The 24,360-nt window shown below is 44.1% G+C and overlaps 1 protein-coding gene across 1 annotated transcript in view; it reads right to left on the minus strand.

Moving 5' to 3' along the window:
* bmpr1bb (bone morphogenetic protein receptor, type IBb) overlaps positions 1 to 24,360 on the minus strand; it is a 119,889-nt gene that overhangs the window by 13,082 nt on the left and 82,447 nt on the right. The window contains exon 4 of the mRNA XM_038971327.1: positions 21,307 to 21,601. Within this exon, the coding sequence (XP_038827255.1) occupies positions 21,307 to 21,394 (88 nt within the window). The 5' untranslated portion in view covers positions 21,395 to 21,601. The remainder of the gene's footprint in view (positions 1 to 21,306; positions 21,602 to 24,360) is intronic.

Below are 24,360 nucleotides of genomic sequence, written 5' to 3' on the forward strand. Positions count from 1 at the left end.
GTGTGTGTGTGTGTGTGTGTGTGTGTGTGCGTGTTTTTGTGTGGCAGGTGCGTGTGTCTGCATGCAAGTTAGTGTGTGTGTGTGTGCGTGTGCGTGTGCGTGTGTGTGTGTGTGTGGCAGTCTCGACAGCAGTTCTGGAACGAGTGTGTGGCATGTCGTTTTAATATCCAAGGCCATATATCTCACCCTGGTTTTGGCAGAGCAGCCCAACAGAACCCTTGTGGCTACACGTTTGTGTGCCTCGATATTTTGGGAGTATGTGTGTTTACGATGTTATAAAGCCCTCCAAAGAATACTTATACTTCACTGTCAGTAGGAGCAGTATCTCCTATACATGAATGAATACAACCCAAAACAGCTCTAAAAATGTTCGGTGGATATGTGTAAATATGTTGTTGGAGACCCCCTCATTAAGTTGGTATTGTATATACCAGCTCTAATGTTTTAGTACACCTTCCCAGTCCCAACCATCCTGCCTCAGAGAGAGGCATTGTGAAAGGGCTCAGACAGTGTTACTGTGGGTTAGCCAGAAGAGACCAGCTATGCCCTCACACGTGTTTCATTCCCACTACAATAACAGCTCAGGGCAGGCTCAACCGCAGAGCAAAACAAGGTTCTGCTCATATACTTTACTAGAAAAACTGGGTGCTCGTGTTACCAGCAAACTTCGCCTTTTCCACCTTCTAGCCTTTCACCCATAGAGCCTGCTTCACCAGAGAGAGGTAGGAAGAGGGATCGGCGCTCAGAGCACCTTGACTAGTGACTATGGCAACCTTGAGAGAAGCAGTCATAAGTCTATATTATACTGTGTTAAAGAGATTCTGCAGTACTTTTGTATACTTATTACTAAGCCAGTAGTTCTGAAAGTAGCACTCATGAGCCAAAAGCGGTCCCTGGAAATTGCGTACTACATCATGTCATCGCTCGATCTCTCTCTCGGCTGTGTACACTGAGCCGTGGGCCGGTCCTGCAGCCTTATTGGGTAACGCTGATCATTACACACGTGCACCTTGTGCTGGGGACAATAAAATGCCACAGTTTTGTCATCCGGCTTCCTCACCTGCTGGGTCATCTGGGGGGCTGGCTCCCCAGTGTGTGGGCCTGGCTGCCAAGTGGGTAGCCCTACACCCTCCAAGGCACACCCAGGGCTGCACCCCTGCCAAGTCATGGGAAATTAGGGCCTAATGAATCTATTTCAATTGACTGATTTCCTTACATGAACTGCAACTCAGTAAAATATTTGAAACTGTTGCATGTTGCGTTTACATTTTTGTTCAGTATATAAACTACACATTGACACATCCAGCCCAAAGCAGGAGGTTTAAAAATGACTTTCTTAGTCACCAAAGTACCGGAGCATGTCTTTAAAAAAAGTGTCATATGAGTGACAATAAACACAAAGATGTCATGACAGATAACAACACAGAGCAAACAGACATTCTGCAGGCTATGCTCTATAATAAGCACTACATCATTGTACTACTGTAAACCACTGCAATGATGAACCGAGACTTAAATGGTCACTGTTTGTGCTCCATGGCAATGCTATTAGGAGGAGGAGTGAGCTTTGGTCATCCAGGACATGAACTTCTACACCACAGATCCAAAACCCACATCCCCACTCCAGCCAGCCATACAGTAATACACGTGTTTTTACTTGCACTGAGGTAAATATTGTGTTCCTCACCACCTCAACCCTGAAAGTGTTAACAGAACAGGTCAGACCAGTGTGTTTTTATACAGCTGCATATACACAAATCTAATCAATCCACTAGTGTTTTGATGGCGAGAAATGTCCAGTTTTATGTGCCAGTATTATAGTCTGGGGGTCCGCTTCGCATCCTGAGTAGATACCTGACAGAGGTTGACCCAAACAAATCCAAGACAGTGGAACATTATTCAACACTTCTATAGACACTTCAAATCCTACTTAATTCTATTATCAGACAGCCCACTATTCAATACAGTAAGTACTGTACAGTTGGACCAATGGACCCTTGTGGCAAGAGAGCTAATCAGATGAGAGAGCAGGGCAGTATGGGAGGAGATTGATTAGTTAGTGTCTGTCTGGATGGATGGAGGATCCGGGTGAATCTCTCTCTCCTCCTCTCCCCCTCTCTCTCTGTGTGTGTAAAAAGACACAGATAGTCACAGTTTGCTACACAGATAGTCCAGGGGTAATCAGTCTGGTAACTACTAGGCTAAGTCTAATCAACACACTCAGTCAGTTCATCAAGTCAGAACTGGAGGTGTACAGCCCTGTGTGTGTGTGTGTGTGTGTGTGTGTGTGTGTGTGTGTGTGTGTGTGTGTGTGTGTGTGTGTGTGTGTGTGTGTGTGTGTGTGTGTGTGTGTGTGTGTGTGTGTGTGTGTGTGTGTGTGTGTGTGTGTGTGATTAATGAGTGCTGCCGAGTCAGAAGAGAGCAGAGCAGACACAACCAGTCAGTGTGTTCCTTTAAGAGCAGCACACTCCGTCCACTCTAATCTAACCACCCTGACAGGGGAGGGGTCTGGGCCCATGGCTGCACTGACTATCACACATTCCTTCTCATGTGTGTATCTGTTGTGCAAATGTGGAAAAACACACACGTTTTATGAGTTTATCAGTGCCGTGATTCTGTCCAGATCGTTTAAAAACAAAAATAGAAACTGACAAAGGCAGAACAGAGGGAACAGAATGGACAGAGACTCATTTTTTCCACTGCAGCAGGCCGGCTACAGGAGAGCTCCATCCTTCCAAGTCACTGTTGTCATCTTTCTTGTGAGGGAAAGAGAATCCCCCTTTGGAGTTAAACAGAGAAAAACCCAGACCCCGGGGCCAGAGGCATGGTGTAAATCCACAGGCTGGGAGAGCTGCTTAGTCTCTCACTAAGATCCATTAAAACACACACTGCCTCTCTCCATGTAGAGTCAACATCCCTCTAACTCCCCTCTCCTAATGGACTCACAGAGTGATGCAGGGCTGCTGTTATTTCGGGGAGGGAGAAATAGAAGAGGGTCTATGCCAACCCCTGGTCCTCTAACCCCTAAGCAGCCTTTCTGCCATTGGGGAGACAAGGTTCCCTCTTTGATCAGAGCCATGGCATTGGGCTCATACAGGCCTGCCCACCCTGGCCCCTGATATAGTTTGTTTTTAGAGGCCAACACAGAGGCGGTGTAGGTTGAGTGTGGGTCCCCTCCTTGTCTTTTACAGAGCATATGGGGTGTAGACACAGGATGAGGGAGACTCCATATCTGTTACATGATTCATGTTTAATACACACTCCTCTAACAAAGAGATTGATTCTATATCTCTCTATTTTCACTCATGTTTATAGTATTGAAATGTGTAGCGCGTAACAATCGTCTGTCCTCGGTTGCAACATTCACTAACGAGTTCCAAACTGCATCTGGAAGCAATGTCAGCACAATAGCGGTTTCGTCAGGAGCTTCATGAAATGGGTTTCTATGGCAGAGCAGCCGCACACAAGCCTAAGATCACCATGCGCAACGCCAAGCATCGGCTGGATTGGACTCTGGAGCAGTGGAAACGTGTTCTCTGGAGTGATGAATCACGCTTTACCATCTGGCAGTCCGACGGACACATCTGGGTTTGGTGGATGCCAGGAGAACGCATATATCGGCGTACACATCACGGACAAACCGAAATGGTCCACCCACACAGACAGCGTGGTGAAGAAGGCGCAACAGCACCTCTTCAACCTCAGGAGGCTGAAGAAATTTGGCTTGTCACCAAAAACACTCACAAACTTTTACAGATGCACAATCGAGAGCATCCTGTCGGGCTGTATCACGGTCTGGTACGGCAACTGCTCCACCCACAACCGCAAGGCTCTCCAGAGGGTAGTGAGGTCTGCACAACGCATTACCGGGGACAAACTACCTGGCCTCCAAGACACCTACACCACCCGATGTCAGAGGGAGGCCAAAAAGATCAAGGACAACACCCACCCGAGCCACTGCCTGTACACCCCGCTATCATCCAGAAGGCGAGGTCAGTACAGGTGCATCAAAGCTGGGAGCGAGAGACTGAAAAACAGCTTCTATCTCAAGGCCATCAGACTGTTAAACAGCCACCACTGACATTGAGTGGCTGCTGCCAACATACTGACTCAAATCTCTAGCCACTTTAATAACTAAAAATTGGATGTAATAAATGTATCACTAGTCACTTTAAACAATGCCACTTTATATAATATTTACATACCCTACATTACTCATCTCATATGTATATACTGTACTCTATATGTATATACTGTACTCTATACCATCTACTGCATCCTGCCTATGCCGTTCGGCCATCGCTCATCCATATATTTATATGTACATATTCTTATTAATTCCTTTACACTTGTGTGTATAAGGTAGTTGTTGTGAAATTGTTAGATTACTTGTTAGATATTACTGCATGGTCGGAACTAGAAGCACAAGCATTTCGCTACACTCACAATAACATCTGCTAACCATGTGTATGTGACCAATACATTTGATTTGATTTGATTTGAATGTGACCTTTTAGTCATGGTAATTAGGCTTCTCCAAGCTCTGATGCTGCTGATGGTTAGTAGGCTACCAAACCTGGTACTCAGCACTCTACCTTTAATCACTCTGACATCAATGGAAATGTAATCGAAAATCTAATCAAACACTTAACGAGAGCCCATGAGCTCATGTTGCACAACATTTCTATAGGCTATGCAATTGTGTGAGAAAACAGTTTTAATGGCCTCTATTAAAAAGAGAAGGATCCCATCATATTATCACTTGTGAATGATGCCCAGCTTAATCTTGACACTAGGGGGGCGCCATTTCGACTTTGTAAAAATTCGTTCCCAAATTAAACTGCCTCGTACTCAATTCTTGCTCGTACAATATGCATATTATTATTACTATTGGATAGAAAACACATTCTAGTTTCTAAAACCGTTTGAATTATTTCTCTGAGTGAAACAGAACTCATTCTGCAGCACATTTCCTGTCAGGAAGTGAGATTTCTGAAATCGAGGTCCCTGTTCTAGGGTCAGTTTATAAGTCCCCATGCAAGCTATGGGGCTACATGCACTGCATACGCCTTCCTCTAGATGTCAGTAAGCGGTGAGAATTTGAATGGAGTGGATTGCACCATCTGGGGCCCTATATAAGACCGTGGAACGGAAGTACCGTTCTTTTCAACGGGGCGCCTGGCGCAAGAGGGACATCACAATGGCGTCCTGCAAAGCTTTCGTTTTAGCAGTTCTATATCTCCGGTCATGTTTTTATTCGTTATAGTTGTTAAAGACATCATAAGGTAGTTAATTTAAACCGACTTATAGCAGTTTATATCAGTTTGTTGCGATTTTCTGGGATTTCTTTGTGTCGCGCTATCAGGAGTTGGACACTTTTCCGGCACATAGCTAACGTTAGCGGCTATTTCTAAAGGAAAAGAGGACATCTTTCAACCAAAAGACGATTGTTCTGGAGAAAGGACACCTTGCCCAAGATTCTGATGGAAGCTCAGCAAATAGTAAGCAGTCTTTATGCTGTTAATTCGTATTTATGTTGACAAATGTCAAATAATAATTCCGCCATGAATTTTGGTGCGGTCTCGCTTTAGCGCACGCTGTATTGCGCAGTAACGTTAATTTTAAAAATCTAACACAGCGGTTGCATTAAGAACTAATTTATCTTTCATTTGCTGTCCAACCTGTATTTTTTAGTCAAGTTTAGGATTACTTATCGATTAGAATAGGTGCCTCTCCAAGATGGCGCCGGACAGATTGCTTGAAGTTTTGGCCACTAATCACATTGTATAACCACGATTGGTGCCGCTAAATATGCACATTTTCGAACAAACTCTATATGCATTGTGTAATATGATGTTACAGGACTGTCATCTGATGAAGAATATCAAGGTTAGTCAAAAATTATATATCTTTTGCCTGTTTGTTACGATCGCTAACCTTTGCTGCTGGTAAATGGTGTTGTGTTTCTGGCTATTGTGGTAAGCTAATATAATGCTATATTGTGTTTTCGCTGTAAAACACTTAAAAAATCTGAAATATTGGCTGGATTCACAAGATCTGTGTCTTTCATTTGCTGTACGCTGTGTATTTTTAAGAAATGTTTTATGATGAGTAATTAGGTAATACACGTTGCTTTCTGTAGTTATTCTAGTCGCTTTGGTGAGAGTTGTGATGGTGGCTGCAATGGTAAACTATGATTTATACCTGAAATATGCACATTTTTCTAACAAAACATATGCTATACAATAAATATGTTATCAGACTGTCATCTGATGAAGTTGTTTCTTGGTTAGTGGCTATTTATATCTTTATTTGGTCGAATTTGTGATAGCTACTGATGGAGTAAAAAACTGGTGGAGTAAAAAAAGTGGTGTCTTTTGCTAACGTGGTTAGCTAATAGATTTACATAGTGTCTTCCCTGTAAAACATTTTAAAAATCAGAAATGATGGCTGGATTCACAAGATGTGTATCTTTCATCTGGTGTCTTGGACTTGTGATTTAATGATATTTAGATGCTAGTATTTACTTGTGACGCTATGCTAGGCTATGCTAGTCAGCTTTTTTACTGATGGGGGTGCTCCCGGATCCGGGTTTGGGAGGAATTAGAGGTTAAGGCAACAAACAGCGCATGCTTTTCCCCCCGACTTATTCAAATTATAGTCGCACACCTCATGAAGCCTAGCCCTTACGCATTTATGTTTTGATAAGGTTTGTATCACAACCGGATGTGTCTGTCTTCACCGGGAGCTGTGAGTATATAAAGGGAGCTTTCTATCACGATAGCCAGAGGTCCTTCCTGCGTCAGAGCGAAGTGAACAAAGGCCGGACCCCACGTTCCCAGGCCATTTATAACCTCTCAGATCTGCCTAGAAACACCATTTCAATTCTCACTATTCACTGACATCCAGGGGAAGGCGTATGCAGTGCATCTCAACCAATAGAAGACAGGCAAATTAATAAACTGACCTGGGAACAGCTTGCAGAATTCAGCATTCTCACATCCTCATAGGAAAAATGCTCCAACTCGAGTTCTGTTTTACTCACAGATATAATTCAAACGGTTTTAGAAACTAGAGAGTGTTTTCTATCCAATAGTAATAATAATATGCATATTGTACGAGCAAGAATTGAGTACGAGGCAGTTTAATTTGGGAACGAAATTATTACAAAGTGCAAACAGCACCCCCTATCAACAAACAGCGCATGCTTTTCCCCCCGACTTATTCAAATTATAGTCGCACACCTCATGAAGCCTAGCCCTTACGCATTTATGTTTTGATAAGGTTTGTATCACAACCTGATGTGTCTGTCTTCACTTGTAGCCTGTGAGAAAGATGAGATCCATGTGGGTGAGAGGTGCTTCGTCACGCAGCCGGGAGAAGAGAATTATAATTATTATATTCAGCCCAAGGGCACAAAGGCCACTGGCAGCAAAATGCATGGATTATTTTAGGGGGCATTACATCCACACAAAGGGGATGCAGCCGGGAAATTATCAGGTGCTTGTGAAATTGTGAATGAGAGACTGATGAAGTGTGTACAGCCTGCGCAAGAAACAAAGCAGAGCTCATGCCTTTCAAAAAAATGTCAAATCATCATTAGAGTCGCATCATGCAGCTTTAGAATGTATTTAACATCTTAACATATAGCCCAATATTTGCATCACAAATAAAGTTACATTAATAACTCTAAGTTAAGCATATTAAGTACCTGTTTCTTTGTTAACCGCTCAACACGGAATAGCCTCATGTGCGCACTCCCTCAAAACGTTCTATTTTATTTAGCTATGTTCAATTGTATTCTTCATACTATAAAATAATATAAAATAATCCCACAGAATTCTAAGCAAATCTTGTCTGCTAAATGAACTAGTGTAGCCCATAGCCATATTGCATAGCCAGATCAGGGCCTAACATAAGTACAACTCAGAGTATGCTATTCTGTTCTTCTGAAATATAATACATTTCTTCATATCATGTTTCTTTAGACCTGTTTAAAATAAATCATGGATTTATTGTGATGGTGTAGGCTATATTACATGGACTTATTAAATGTTTTCAAATGTAGATGTTTCAAAGGTCTGTATCAGTGGCTTGTATGCTATGTGTGAAAGCCAGGAGATGCTAAATGTGTTTATGATAATTAACGGTCAATTACCGTGAGACCGGCAGTTATTTGCTTGACAATCACCGGCTGACAAAATGTCATGACCGTCACAGCCCTAGGAAGGGCACCTGTATCTTCGTAGTGACTGGGTGTAGTGATACACCATCCAAAGTGTAATTAATAACTTCATCATGCTCAAAGGGATATTTAATGTCTGCTTTTTGTTTTACCTATCTACCAATAGGTGCCCTTCTTTACAAGGCATTGGAAAACCTCCCTGGTCTTTGTGGTTGAATCTGTGTTTGAAATTCACTGCTTGACTGAGGAACCTAAAAGATAATTGTATGTGTGGGGTACAGATATGAGGTAGTCATTAAAAAATGATGTTAAACACTAATACTATTATAAACACTATGAACACTATGAGAATGGCGCCGGAGAGGATGGCTGACGTTTTACGTGCTCCTAACCAACTGTGCTATTTTGTTTGTTTTTTTGCGTTGTTTGTAACTTAATTTTTTTCAACTTATTTTGTACATAATGTTGCTGCTACCGTCTCTTATGAACGAAAATAACTTCTAGACATCAGAACAGCGATTACTCACCTCGAACTGGAAGAAGTTTTCTCCTTTAACGAGTCCGACGAGAAGGATATACTGCTTTCTCGGGAACAGGCCCAAATCCCTGTCACTTGCGTGAAGAAAAGATGGAGAAAAAAGGGGCAGAGGTCGGTCTGCCTAATGAGAATTCATAGGCGAGTGAGTAAACTCCCACTGCCATCCGCTCTATTGGCCAACGTGCAATCATTGGAAAATAGAATCTATGACCTATGACCAAGATTATCCTACCAACTGGACATTAAAAACTGTAATATCTTATGTTTCACCGAGTCGTGGCTGAACGACGACGCAGATAATATAGAGCTGGCAGCGATGTTCCACGCACCGGCAGAACAGAGAAGTTACCTCTGGTAAGACGAGGGGTGTGTGTCTATTTGTCAATAATATCTGGTGCGCAATGTCTAATATTAAAGAAGTCTTGAGGTATTGCTCGGCTGAGGTAGAGTATCTTGTGATAAGCTGTGGATCACACTATCTACCAAAAGAGTTCTCATCTATATTATTCGTAGCTGTCTATTTACCACCACAAACCAATGCTGGCACTATGACCGCACTCAACCAACTCTATGTCTATCCAGGCTGCATCACATCCGGCCGTGATTGGGAGTCCCATAGGGCGGCGCACAATTGGCCCAGTGTCATCCGGGTTTGGCTGGGGTAGGCCGGCATAGACAGGTGGCTACGAAGTCTGGTAATACGACAAACCTTTTTCAACATCTGAAGCAAAATCAGTCTTTGGAACATGCAGGAAGTTTTAGTTTGCACCACGGTGTTGATAAACGCCCCTTAATCACCAGCCAATCTAGGCATGTTTGCCCGAAGCAGTCACCGCTGACAGCGTTTATGCCCTACAAGCAAACATCGAAAAGACAAAAGACATCACAAATGCTATTATGCATTGCATTGCTAAGGACTTTCTACCAATTAGCACAGTCGAAAAGGAAGGTTTCAAGAGGCTTATCAATTTAATTGACCCCAGGTACGTGCCCCCTGGCCGCAAAAATTGAAAAATTTAACCTTTTATTTAACTAGGCAAGTCAGTTAAGAACAAATTCTTATTTACAATAAAGGCCTATCGGGGAACAGTGGGTTAAATGCCTTGTTCAGGGGTAGAACGGCAGATGTTTACCTTGTCAGCTCGATCTAGCAACCTTTCGGTTACTGGCCCAACGCTCTAATGTTTGTTCAGGCATTATGCATTCTTGAGTCTGAAGCAGATATGCACCTTTTAAACATTATTTGATTAATATCGTGATAATTATCGTTATCGAATGAAAAAATATATAGATATTGTGATAATTGATTTGCCATATCGCCCAGCCCTAGTAGTGCGTACGGCCCAGTACATCACTGGGGCCAAGCTTCCTGACATCCAGGACCTATATAATAGACAGTGTCAGAGGAAAGCCCCAAAAATTGTCAGAATCTCCAGTCATCCAAGTCATAGACTGTTTTCTCTGCTACCGCACGGCAAGCAGTACTGGAGCGCCAAGTCTAGGACCAAAAGGCTCCTTAACAGCTTCTACCCCCAAGCCATAAGACTGCTGAACAATTAATGAAATGGCCACCGGACTATTTACATTGACCCCCCCACCCCCCTCCAATGGTTTTGTTCATTGCTGCTACTCGCTGTTTATTATCTATGCATAGTCACTTCACCCCTACCAACATGTACAAATGACCTCTAACCTGTACCCCCACACATTGACTCAGTACCGGTACCCCCTGTATATAGCCTCATTATTGTTATTTTATTGTTTTACTTTTTATAATTTTTTACTTTAGTTTATTTGGTAAATATTTTCTTAACTCTTTCTTGAACTGCGCTGTTGGTTAAGGGCTTGTAAGTAAGGATTTCACGGTAAGGTCTACACCTGTTGTATTTGGTGCATGTGACAAATAACATTTGATTTGATTTGATATGGCACACAGAGTGCAACTTATGATGTGACTTGTTAAGCAAATTTTTACTCCTGAACTAATTTAGGCTTGCCATAACAAAGGGGTTGAAAACATATTCACTCAATACATTTCAGCTTTGTAAAACATAATTCCACTAACATTATTGGGTACTGTGTGTAGGCCAGTGCCAAAAAAATCTACATTTAATCAATTTAAAATGAATGTTGTAACACAACAACATGTGGAAAAAGGGACGTGAATACTTTCCAAAGACATTGTACGTACCAGTACTGTTTTCATTATATTCTCTGCAGACTTTCCTGTAAACTTCTTACCAAGGCAGATTGGCCTAACCAAAACCCCAAACTCTCACGAAACAGACACAGTAATAAAGATTGAATACAAACACCGTAAGAGTATTTCTCTCTTTCTGAGACACACACACACGCACACGCGCACGCACGCACACACAAACAAACAAACTTTTGTTGTGTCAGCCGCCGGGCGTTGCCAAGGTCACCCTGAAACCTGATCCCCATCCCCTAAACATTCCGAAGGCTGTTCCTCTAACAAGATACACACAAACCCACACTTCATACTATATTACACACATACACACTGACAAACACACACACTTGCTGACACAAACACTCACACATGATCACACAAAGTTTTACAGGCAAATGTACAGTATTTGATGACATTTTTTGGTTGATATTTTTATTGAATTTTTTTACCCCCTTTTTCTCCCCAATTTCGTCATATTCAATTGGTAGTTACAGTCTCATCTCATCGCTGCAACTCCCATATGGACTCGGGAGAGGCGAAGGTCGAGAGCCATGTGTCCTCCACAACCCCGCCAGCCGCACCAATGTGTCGGAGGAAACACCGTACACCTGGCGACCGTGTCAGCGTGCATGTGCCCGACCCACCACAGGAGTCGCTAGAGCGCGATGGGACAAGGACATCCCGGCCGGCCAAACCCTCCCCTAACACGGACGACGCTGGGCCAATTGTGCGTCGCCCTTCTAACTCAAGCCAACAACTCTGTCTAACTTGTATACGTTGTTATAAGTTAATAAGGCTCAATTAGTCCTTCCATTAAAGTTAACTCAACATGAGGAAGATGTTACAGAGAGAGAGAAAGAGAGTGAAAGTGAACAAGACAGAGAGAGGAGAGAGAGCGAGCGAGAGAGAGAGAGAGAGAGAGGACAGATACAGGGCAAGAAAGAAAGAGAAACCAACAGAGAGAAAGAGAGGCATAAATTCCTCCAGGTGTCCAGAGTAAATCACCTCCTCAAAGGAGCCATCTTCCCGTACGTCTCCTGAACGCCCTCTGACCCTGTGGGGGTCCCCAACGCACCGCTGAGCTGCCACGCTGTCATACATCATCTCCTGTCCCTCACCCTTCAACCCCCCTCACCCCCTCTTAACCCCTCTTAACCCGCATTGGCTTCAAAGAATCCTGTCACAATACACACACACACAGGGGCCCGATGGTATGACAGGCAAATCAAACCCGGCCCTCGTATCAATCATCCATCCTTCACCGTGACTAGTCTGCTCGACCCCCACCTACTCATTCCCCATCATGAGAGGCTCTGTTTCCCCCTGCCTGATGCCTGATACCCATCCAGACTGGAGAGGAGGAGAGCAACTGATCCACATCGTGGACCCTCACCAATCTGTTCTGTGTGTGACCAGGGCCTGACCATAGAGATGATATGCTGGTGCTAGAGGGGCACCCTGGGGGAGCCCGCCTCCCGTCCTCCTGTGGAAATAATGCCCCAGCAGATTGATGGGCCGCACATCAAGGGAGCCCCTCCGACTTGTGGCCCTAGACACACACTGTACCCCCCTGAGAAACCTCTTACTCTCATCCCCTCTTCTCCGGCCCAGGCCTACGAATCACACCAAGCCCGACATGTCAGGGCTTAAAGGATGATTTAGCACAGAGAGAGAGAAAACCTTCCACAAGTCTAGAGAGAAGAGAACCCCAGAGCTATGCTATCTCTACAACAAATTACCCCTTCAAACAGGGAATGGACAGGGAACAGACATTTGTAATAGTCTAACTGATTGCAATTTCTTTCAAAACGGTAAAGGTGTGGCCATACATGACTAAACGCACTGGTGGTGTGATAAGGACTATGTTGGTGTGATACTAGGACTCTGTGCAGTTCTTGCTGGCTAGCTCCATCAGCATGCATCGTGACAGTTGTTCCCATGATGGCAGATCAAAGCTTCACCTCTCAGTATGCAGACTGAATAGTCTGTCACCCGCAGGGCACTTTGCATGTACGTGTGAATTCATCTCAGGGATGTTTTCCATTTCCCATTCAAAACAAAACTGGAAAACAGGCCGCTTATCACACAGAACACCTGTAGCCAGAGGTCGGGACACACACATCTCTGCTCTCTCTCCCTGTCGTGGACAGAATCGCATGCACACACAAGCATATACACACTCATGCATGATCACACACTAAGTCATTTACCTGAGCCGTTTGATTCATCTGATGACTAGTTCCAGTAAAGCTCTATCTGATAAGAGAACTGTAAAAGCACGGAGCACGGCTGGTCAACAAAGTGCCAGCCTGTGTCTCGGTTCCCCGGCGATGTGTCACTGTGCCGGTAACCATGTTAACAGTAACAGTCTCTACAGAAGCAGGCTATATCAGGCTAATCCTGAATACCTGTGTCTGGATCGAATTGACTGGGATCCTGTGGTGCCAGATATCGTTCCACCATTTCCCAAACCAGATCAGTCTATCATCTCTGGATGGAATGAAAAAAGAACTGCAAACCACCGTTGAATGTGAATTAGGAAACAATGTGGGGAATTCAATATTTGTGCGTTGACGTTAGACGTTAGTGACAGGGACGTTTCTCTGACAGATATGGAAAGGTGTGACAGAAAGCAGCGTGTAGGTTTGCCAGACTGCAACTGAACACGGGTAGAGGAGCTGGGAGGATCCAGCCACCTCTCCCTGTCCGTCTCCTTTTCAGTGACCAGACAAAACCTCAACCTAGGCTGCAGCCGTCTGTCTGTCTTCCAACACCATGTTTAGACACAGAACACACCATGGACCCACTAACTCCTCTACAGCCCCCTCTGCCAAACCATCTCTCACACACGCACAGGCATACAGTGACGCACACACACACACACACACAGACTGCCAGACAAACACACACGCTTCCAAAATAACAAACTAAAAAAGACATGTGAAAGCACGTACACATACACACACATAGACACATGTACACAGGCGCGAACAAACACAGTCACACACACTCACAAGGTAACCAAGACAAATGGTTTCATAGCAGGCCAGCATCAGCCTCACCTGCTCTGTGTCTATCAGCTTGTGGGCTGTGTGGGATGTGTGTGTGTGTGTGTGTGTGCGTATGTGTGTGTGTGTGTGTGCGAGGTTACAGCCACCAGCTTAACACACATCTCACTAAACTTTGATTCGGTTTGTATAAATCTCTGAAAAGATATATCTCTGAAGAGACCATAACATATTCCCCATCTCACTCATTCTATCCCGGTTCCCACACTGTCAACCCCCATCTTCTCTCTATCCTGAGCCCACTGCTCTCAAGGGTGTCCGTTACATACATTAGACTGTGATCAAGACAAGAACCCTACCTTCACCCAAACATCCCCCTCCCTCAATACTTCCTCCAAAACCACAGGTGCAGCCTTAAGCCTCTCTTTCCCTCGCTCCAAACTTCACACACCCCTAAAAGTCCCCCCCCGGCCCACTGCCCTCTGTGGTTACCAGTCTCATGCAGTCCTACTGCTGGAGCAGAACATCTGTCCTGGGATCAGGTTCTGTTTGGGGAACATGATCCACATCCTGTCAGGAAGCAGCCTGGGACCTGCTACTGCTGCTGGGCTTCTGTATCCTGCTCTAGCCCCTGCTACACTTACAGTAGGCCTTCGTTCAATCACTGATGCCACAAGACTTTACCTAAACTGAATAATCACAAAGAAAATGCCATCCTATAACACCAAAGCAATTACACTGAAATAGCATCTCTGTAGGAAATGGTATTTCACAAGAGACTGCAATCAAAAGAGTTTTTCAACATATAGTCACTTATCACCTGTGTCTGTACTGTAGAAAAGAAAGGAGAAAAGCTAAACGGTATAGAGTGACATGTTGCCATGGTGTGTTCCTCCCATACAGTACAGTACGGAAGGTGGGATCCGGGACAAGGAGAGGGTGAGCTGACCTCATTTACATTGTTGAGTCTAGATGATGATAAAGCCAGTCGTTTTTTCCCCGCTTGTGGCCTTGCGGCATCTCCACACCACCTCGAGTGCTACATGTTATGTTAATCTGAAATGGATATCATGTTTAAGCGACGTCGAAGTGTGGCCGTGTCTTTCACTAACTGGCTTTCACTCCTATCCTGCGTGGCGCCAGAAGACTCAAGGACTTTCAGCAGCCATGTCACACATACGACGGAACGAAATAGGCCTAAATGCAACGAGTAGTAGAAGAGTCAATTGTGTAAGTTGCAACCTCACACTATGTGGTGTAACGCCTATTCAGAAAAGATGTATGCATTGTTACTGCATGAATGAAGTTTGTCAATCTATTCTTTGGGAACTTTGCATCAGCCTAAACAACAGGTGGCGAATTAACCACGCTGTGAAGATTCATGAGTTACCTCCCATGTGTGTTATCCTCATTTAGAGAACCATGCCGGATCTGTCCCAGCAGCACCGGGGAGAGGGCTAGAAGAGAGAGAACAGACTGCGAGAGATGGAGCGATAGAGAAAGAGTGGACTGGGAGAGAGAGGGCCAGTCATAAAGCTAGCACACAACTCTGTCTCTCCGACCAACCAGAACCAAGTCTTCGTTCACTGTACCCACTAAAACATCAGTTTGGGTTTGCAGGCTGAGCTTAAAACATGAGTGGGAAACGAGAAGCAGCTGGTCTCTTGTCCTCCCAGCATGTCTCTCTGTCTATGTGAGCTTTCTCTGTGCTTCATGGGAGAACTGATGCCCACAGGATACACAAAGGTGAATCTGTGTGACTGCTGTAAGGTTTTCACTATGCTAAATCAGTGAGACAGACAGACTTCAGCTTAAAATAGTCCATTATGCTGCGAAGTCAAGTGATATACTGTGTAGATGTCTCCGTTGACATAAGTCTACCCTACTGATCATCAGCCAAAGTATTTTGAGACAAACCGTGAAAGCTGCCTTCAAATGGGCACTACAGCCTTTTGTGTCTGGCCTTGATCCTTTACAAACACTGCAGCCCCCAAATCTCAGCACTTTATCGGTCCACAGTGCATATCAAAATCAGAAGCATAGCAGGACCATTCTCTCCATGCCAGACGATCCTGGAACATTCCAAGGTGTTTAGTGGCTTACAGTATCTGCCATTCAAGGCCATCAATGCATCTGATTATTTTATGGTTGTTAATATGATGTTCTGTAGGCACAATACATAGAGTGTATTTTGTTCTCCCGGACTCACAATCATTTAGAACTATAAGATAATAGGGTTAGTGCTATAACATGGAATGGCTTGGCTGGTTACCTATAATCACCATATGTTTTGATGCGCAGTTCGTTAGCAGCCAAATAGCATCTGGAATGAACACACCAAAATTATGCTTGATTTAGTTATGAGGGGAAACCTAGTTCAAGTGAACAGAGAGAGAGGCAGTGATTTTACAGACTGTGGTTAAAACTTTGCCACCCCAAAATGGACAACATTTTCTGTTGGCCCATGGACTATAAGGAGGGCTTATACAGAAAATGTTGTCCATTTTGGGGTGGCAAAGGTTTGAAGGCATTAAATTGATGTGATAACCTGATATGATACAACTTGATATGATAACCTCTCCAAAAAAGTATCTTTCTATGTTTTTCATACCTTTATATATCTTGTTGTATTGGAGTCTATGCAATAGAATGTCCACATGAAAGTAAGTTGAGACAAGTTGGATTGTTCACATGCTCATTAAAAATAACTATAAATCGGGCAACCCGAGTGGCACAGCGGTCTAAGGCACTGCATCGCAGTGCTTTAGGTGTCCCTACAGGCCCTGGTTCGATACTAGGCTGTGTCACAACCGGCCGTGACCGGGAGTCCCATAGGGCGATGCACAATTGCCCCAGCGTCGTTAGGGGAGGGTTTGGCCAGGGGGGCTTTACTTTGCTCATCGGGCTCTAGCGACTCCTTGTGGCGGGCCGGGCGCCTGCAGGCTGACTTTGGTCATCAGTTTAACAGTGTTTTCTCCGACACATTGGTGCAGCTGGCTTCCAGGTTAAGTGGGCGTTGTGAACCCGGGTCAGTAGTGATGCGGTGCCTCAGACCGCTGCACCACTCGGGAGGCCTTTGTTTTTTTATTTAACTGGACTGATGGTCATGTCTCAGCAGAGGGAGGGCGTGTCGAAGTGAAGAAGATGGTTTCATTTGCTTTTTAAAAGTGCTGAATAAAAACAGCACTGTAGGTCTGGTCATTGTCTCTGAATGTACTGAAACTGTCTTTAAGGACCAGGATTAAATCATTGCAATCAGTGATTGGTATAGAAGGAGACTGGAGGCCCTTCATGGCAAAATCACTGATATCAAATTACTTGGCAAATGGTCCAAAATCCTCTTCTATACACGGTCCCTTGAAAAAATTTAACAGTGAGCTTTGTTTGGCCATTTTCCTTGTTTTTCCTAGTTAAGTTGATTAGTGAGTCTTAGCTAGCTAGCTAATGGTGAGTGGCCTACACAGTGTAGGATAGCTACTGTTTACTGCACATGGTATCAGTGCGAAGTGACACATGCCAGAACCCGCACATTATTATGAAATTGATAAACTGATTGTTGTTGGGGTTTAAAAAAAAATTGTATAGTTTTTTCCTGGTAAATAATCAAGCATAATTCAAATTCATTACATAGGCCTAAATGAAATAAAATCTAGTGCTGTACATGAAATCAATGTAAGATGTCCTTGAGTGTCCTAAAAGGCATCTGGGGAAAAAAATATTATTTTTATTGTCAAAATATATCCCTTTTGTTTTCTCACCCCGTCCCTACTGCTTGCTATGAATTATATCTGGTACCATTTATATTTAAATGCAGGAACTCCTCAATACTTTTTAGCTAATATTCTATAGAAGGTGCAGGGACTCAAGCAGAAGAACATTTGAGGTGCTGGTACTCAGTTCCGGTGAGTTCATGCCCAAATCAAGCACTGTGTTAGGTAAAAAGACATATAAAAAATACAGTACATTCGGAAAGTATTCAGACCCCTTGATCTTTTCCATATTCTGTTACCCTACACCCTTATTCTATAATTGAATAAATAAAAATCCTCATCAATCTATACACAATACCCCATAATGACAAAGCAAAGAGGTTTTTAGAAATGTTTTTACCTGTCAAAGGTCCCACAGTTGACAATGCATGTCAGAGCAAAGACCAAGCCATGAGGTAGAAGGAATTGTCCATAGAGTTCCGAGACACAATTGTATTGAGGCACAAATCTGGGGAAGGGTACCAAAACATTTTTGCAGCATTGAAGGTCCAAGAACACAGTGGCCTCCATCATTCTTGTATGGAAGAAGTGTGGAACCACCAATACTCTTCTTAGAGCTGAGCAATCAGGGGAGAAGGGCCTTGGTCAGGGAGGTGACCAAGAGCTCGATGGTCACTTTGACAGAGCTCCAGAATTCCTCTGTGGAGATGGGAGAACCCTCCAGAAGGACAACCATCTCTGCAACACTCCACCAATCAGGCGGAAGCCACTCCTCAGTAAAAGGCACGACAGCCCGCTTGGAGTTTGCCAAAAGGCACCTAAAGGACTCTCAGACCATGAGAAACAATATTCTCTGGTCTGATGAAACCAAGATTGAGCTCTTTGGCCTGAATACCAAGCGTCACATCTGGAGGAAACCTGGCACCATCCCTACGGTGAAGCATGTTGGTAGCAGCATCCTGCTGTGGGGATGTTTTTCAGTGGCAGGGACTGGGAGACTAGTCAGGATCGAGGGAATGATGAACGGAGCAAAGTACAGAGAGATCCTTAATGAAAACCTGCTCCAGAGCGCTCAGGACCTCAGACTGGGGCAAAGGTTCACCTTCCAACAGGACAACAACCCTAAGCACACAGGCAAGACAACACATTTATTTTATACTGAATGTTATCAGATCTTCAACCAAGACCTAATATTAGATAAAGGGAACCTGAGTGAACAAATAACACAACAATTACATACTTGTTTCATAAACAAAGTTATGCAACACCCAATGCCCTGTGTGAAAAAGGAATTGCCCCCTTACACTCAATAACTGGTTGTTCCACCTTTAGCTGCAATTTCTCCAACCAAACGCTTCCTGTAGTTGTTGATCAGTCTCTCACGCTGCTGTGGATACATTTTGGCCCACTCGTCCATGCAGAACTATTTTAACTCAGCAAATGTTGTGGGTTTTCAAGCATGAACTGCTCATTTCAAGTCCTGCCACAACATCTCAATTGGGATTAGGTCTGGACTTTGACTCGACCATTCCAAAACTTCAAATGTGTTGCTTTTTAGCCATTTTCATGTAGACTTGATTGTGTATTTTTGGATCATTGTCTTGCTGCATGACACAGCTGCGCTTCAAGCTTCAGCTCACAGACGGATGGCCTGACATTCTCCTGTAGAATTCTCTGATACAGAGCAGAATTCATGGTTCCTTCTATTAAGGCAAGTCGTCCAGGTCCTGAGGCAGAAAAGCATCCCCAAACCATCACACTACCACCACCATGCTTGACTGTTGGTATAAGGTTCTCACTGTGGAATGCATTCTTTGGTTTTTGCCATGAATAATTGGAGAGACTGTATCATCTTTTGGGGTCATTTGTAAACTCAGGTTCCCTTTATCTAATATTAGGTTTTGGTTGAAGATCTAATAACATTCAGTGTAAAAATATGCAAAAATAGAGAAAATCAGAAAGGGGGAAAATACTTTTTCACAGCACTGTAAGAATGTTAGTACATTTACCCACCCTGTGTTCAAGAGCATGTTGTTTCAACCAATGGCGAGCACAACACAAAAGCCTTACACGATGTAAAATAGATTCTAAGCTACAACATATGCAAACATGGAACCTGAGTTAGTGAGCTTTTAAATAAATATTTGATGTTAAAGGTTATGATTTTATTTTTTTTACGATTTACATTTGACACTTTAGTAATTTATCTATAATAAAATAGTTTCACAAACCTGTTTTTTTAGCTTATAAATGATATCAATCTCCACCGTTTATATTTGCCAGTGATGAAGACATGGATGTCTCATGGTATGGTGGGGTACGCAAAATCAGTCAACTGTTGAATGTTTTGGCATTCAGGTCCAAAAATAATTTTCTGATCCCTTCTATAATGGGAAAATATGTATGGAAGGTTTTGTTCAAATCGAAAGGGGTGCTGTCAAAAAGTGATTGAATTCAAATAAATTTACCCCAAAGACAAACTCAATGAACCAAGACAGTCACAGCTATTTTAGAGGTGAGGGGGGTGCGTGCGTGTGTATGTGTTCCTCTGGGAGTGGGAGATTAGTTTTACAGCTTGTCGCCCAACTGTGTTCTTAACAAGTGTGTGACAACTGAGCACTTCTGCACAGGTCAAACCTGTCTCAAAATCAAACACCGTGGAAAATGGAAAAACAACAGCAGTTATGGCTAAATAAAACAAAACCTTCTCATACAAAAGACACCAGCTATAGTATAATGGAAGTTTATGCATATGTAAACTAGGTTTGCTTAAAATGATTGACACTTGTTGCTCGGTGCAAACAAATGCAAACATCCATGATTAACTCCACATAATCAATCTCTTTCTCTCAGTTGAGAGCCTTTGAAACAGGGCAGATGATAAAGAGAGGAATCTTCCCCAGCCGAGCCTCCAGCCGTGGATCCCCTGCAGTACATCACAAAGCTTATGGGACACCATGACACTGTCGCCATTCATTGTAAATGACAACTGGCTGTCCATCTTAAAACAATTCAAAACATGAGCAGAGGGAGGGGGAGGGGGCAGGACGGGGGACGGGGGACGGGGCAGATGACTGCTCACATGCTAGACCCGGTGGAGATCATAATAGCTTTGCCCCATCATAAATACTGCTGGGCAAAAAATAGACCCACCACCAACCTCCCAGTGAGTCTCTGCTCCTCCTCACCCCAACAATACACGCAGTAAACCTGCCTGCAGTTTGTGAAACCATGCCTTTGCTCAAAGTGACTAAAACTACAGTACTCAGCCACTAGGCTAGGTAAGCATCACAAAAAGAGGATAAGTTATTAACGACCCAGGTAGATGAACAGAAGAAGATAGAGAATATATTGGTTTATCGGGGCGGTTTTCAGCTCAAAACCCACCTTTCACATGCCCAGAGCCTACTTTGGGTCCAAACCCATAGTTTAAGAAACCCTGCTCTAAGCATTAGATATACTATATAAAGTCTTGGCAGCACAAAATATATGCATTTCGATATATCAGTTGTGAAAACCACCAGCAGACAATCAGATACAGTACTAAAAACAAATTAAATATAGACCATGCTGAAGTTTCTTCGAAATCAGTCCCAGGGTCCATCAACAGAGAAAGATGGACAGAGTCCCGTAGTACAGAGAGAGATATAGTCCAGTATTAAGCTACTCACCATTAGTCCCCGGGCTCAGTGAAGCCAGTCCAGTCACCAGCAGTACAGTCCTCCATGCCCATCCCCACGGCAACCACACCACCATCATCCTGATGTACTGTACAACCGCACGCACAATCCCTGAGACGCTAGCTGGCACCACGGCTGCACCCGGCGCTACACTGAGAAGGTGTGTGTGCGCGAGTGTGTGCCTCTACGTGAGTAAGTGCTAGTCCCCCTCTCTCTTCTCTGCGATCTCAGGAACTCCCCACCACACACAGCCACCCAGCAGCCTCCAGCGCTACACAGTGACAGCCTGAGAGAGAGAGAGAGAGAGAGAGAGAGAGAGAGAGAGAGAGAGAGAGAGAGAGAGAGAGAGAGAGAGAGAGAGAGAGAGAGAGAGAGAGATGGAGAGGAGGAGGAAAGGAGGGTGTTACTCAGTTGCTCTGCTGTTTGGTCAGCCTTTTCTCTGAACACCTCGTGGGGCGAACAACAAAAGAACAGCTGAGCCTGCCTGGACCCCACACACACACACATATGAACACAAACACTCACCGCTCAAAAAGGAAGACATTGGCAGGGCCACACACACACACACACACACACACACACACACACACACACACACACACACACACACACACACACACACACACACACACACACACACACACACACACACACACACACACACACACACACACACACACACACACACACAGAGAGAGAGGATGAGAGGGAAGTAAGATTGTTCCTCATAGATGTGCATTAGAGAAGTCTGGTCGCCAGAACTCATCCACGAGCATGATTCAAAGTAATGTGTTGTCGCTACTTCATCCACTGTGGGAAGTGCAGATGGATGAATCTCTACTCTGGTTGGTCCATATCCAGATTGACATACCATCATACTGTTCCTGTACCATACCGGGGTATACCGTATTACCGGCAGTGCACACAAGGGGCGCTATATCTTTCCAAGCAAAAAAAACATTTAAAAAAAACAATAACATTTATGCACAAAACAAATTTAGGCAGCAGGGATCTTGATTTTGGAATTGAACGCTATACCGCCCAAGCCTAATCTCTACAAATCTCTGCGGTTTAGGACAGTAATTGCCCTCCTGTTTGTGTGACAGCTCATCACAGACCAGTTACAGAGCAGAATGCAAAGTGTGAAAGAAACACACGCGGCCGGCCATACACACACACACACACACACACACACACACACATTCATACATACATACATACTCACTTACTCACAAAAGCTCTTCACACGTCAGGTGATTACCGCCCACACCTCCGGGCAGCAACACGCCTCCTCTCTCTCACTAATCCACCCGAACACACACAAAACCTCCCAATTTGGCCAAATTCCATCAGGCAGCACAAGACTTTCTGTGGGTTACAACCTTAAGAGGATTAGCCCAGCTATTACCAAGATTACATCACGTTTGCTAGAGTGCCCCTCAAAACAGTTAGCGGTGATGTGATGGTGCAACAGGACAGAATGCCATACGATGCCATTCTAAAGCGTTATTTGGTGGAGGGTGCGTGTTTACCCAAAAGAGAAAAGAAATGAATGGCCCAAATGGTGGGGTGAGTGGTCTCCCAAATAAAGACAATAACAACGGCCAATGAGCGGTTAAAGGAAAATCAACAATGTGAAAGTGGAAACAAACAACCAACCAAATGGGATCCTGTTCTTCCACACCTGTTGTGCCTCCATAAGGACCATCACCCTGAATCCACTTCTCTCCCAGCCAGGATAGGAGACAGGACAAGAGGCCAGTAGACAGGGTCTGTAGTCTGGGGCTCTTTCCCTGGAAGGCTGTATGTCTGTCTGTCACTCCTGATTTGCACCGTGCTCTGGATTAAATGTGATAAGTCTACCTTCCCTGGAGCATGAGTGCATGGGGAGAGATGTGAACGGGTCAGCGCACCTCACACACCCCCTCAGAGCTGCATCAAACGCCCAGCATGGTTTCCCCCTGTCCTGCTCAAGCAGCCGCGAAGACCCAGAGAGATGGGGGGGGGGGGGGGAACGCAGCTGGTGGGGATGGTTGGTGGGGGTCTGGTCAGGCAGATAAAGGGGTTGTGGAAGTGGGGGGTGGGCTAGCAGGGGGGGATTTTGAAATGTGGTTAAATTAACCCTTTCTATCCTTCCCGCCTTTCACTAAGCCAAAAGTCACCTTGATTCCTCCTTTGAGCTCCAAACCGCAGATCTACTTTTCAAGTCTTGTTACATACAGCCCCGTCTGTTGCTAAGGTTTCCTCAGCATGATTCAGTTCGGTTGACAGCTAGCCGAAGTCGGCTAGGCGAACCGAATGAGTGTAAAAACTGTTTGTCCATTTGGCACGCCGTAGCCAGTATACACTTCCTCAAAATAGTCAAAATTAATCTAAGATAGCTCAAGAAATATGACATAAATTTTGACATTTTTGCTGAGGAGATACATTTTACATCTAACTAAGATGTTTGGCGCAATATATATTTTTTAAATGGGCATGAATATGAGTCTTCTCTCATTGAATGACAGCAAAGACTTTATTGAAGAATCCCTACAGTTGACCAATCACGGACGAAGGGGCGTAGACTTTGGCTCCCGAATATCGGCTGGCCTCATGAAAAAAATGTGTGTCCCTGAACGGCCAAAAAAAACCTCAACAAAGTCCAACACGATCAAAGTCAAACTCTTCCAAACCGTTTCAGCTGGTGGGGCCCGAAGCAGACGTCTTAAGAAGAACAATCTGTCAGCACCTTGACGGTTTCAGAAAACCACACTATTATTAGCTGTGTTTGTTTGGACATGCAAAGCACCTGCATACAACAGCATGACTCATTTGGCTGGTACTTGGTTTCTTTGTTGGTTATCACTACCACCCACAAATATGTTCTTTGAGAACACTTGTAAAAAAAATAATATTATTAGCAGTAATGTGGCATGAAAATAAGCCAAGCTACTCGAAATTTGAAGGAAAACGTTGAGACAAAACACCTTTCATCATACTGCAAGAGGAATGGTGAAGAATAACCACAGAAACCTCACCACTAAGACGTGAAACGAAAAGCTG

This window comes from Salvelinus namaycush, chromosome 31 (assembly GCF_016432855.1).
Source record: "Salvelinus namaycush isolate Seneca chromosome 31, SaNama_1.0, whole genome shotgun sequence".
NCBI lineage: Eukaryota > Metazoa > Chordata > Actinopteri > Salmoniformes > Salmonidae > Salvelinus > Salvelinus namaycush.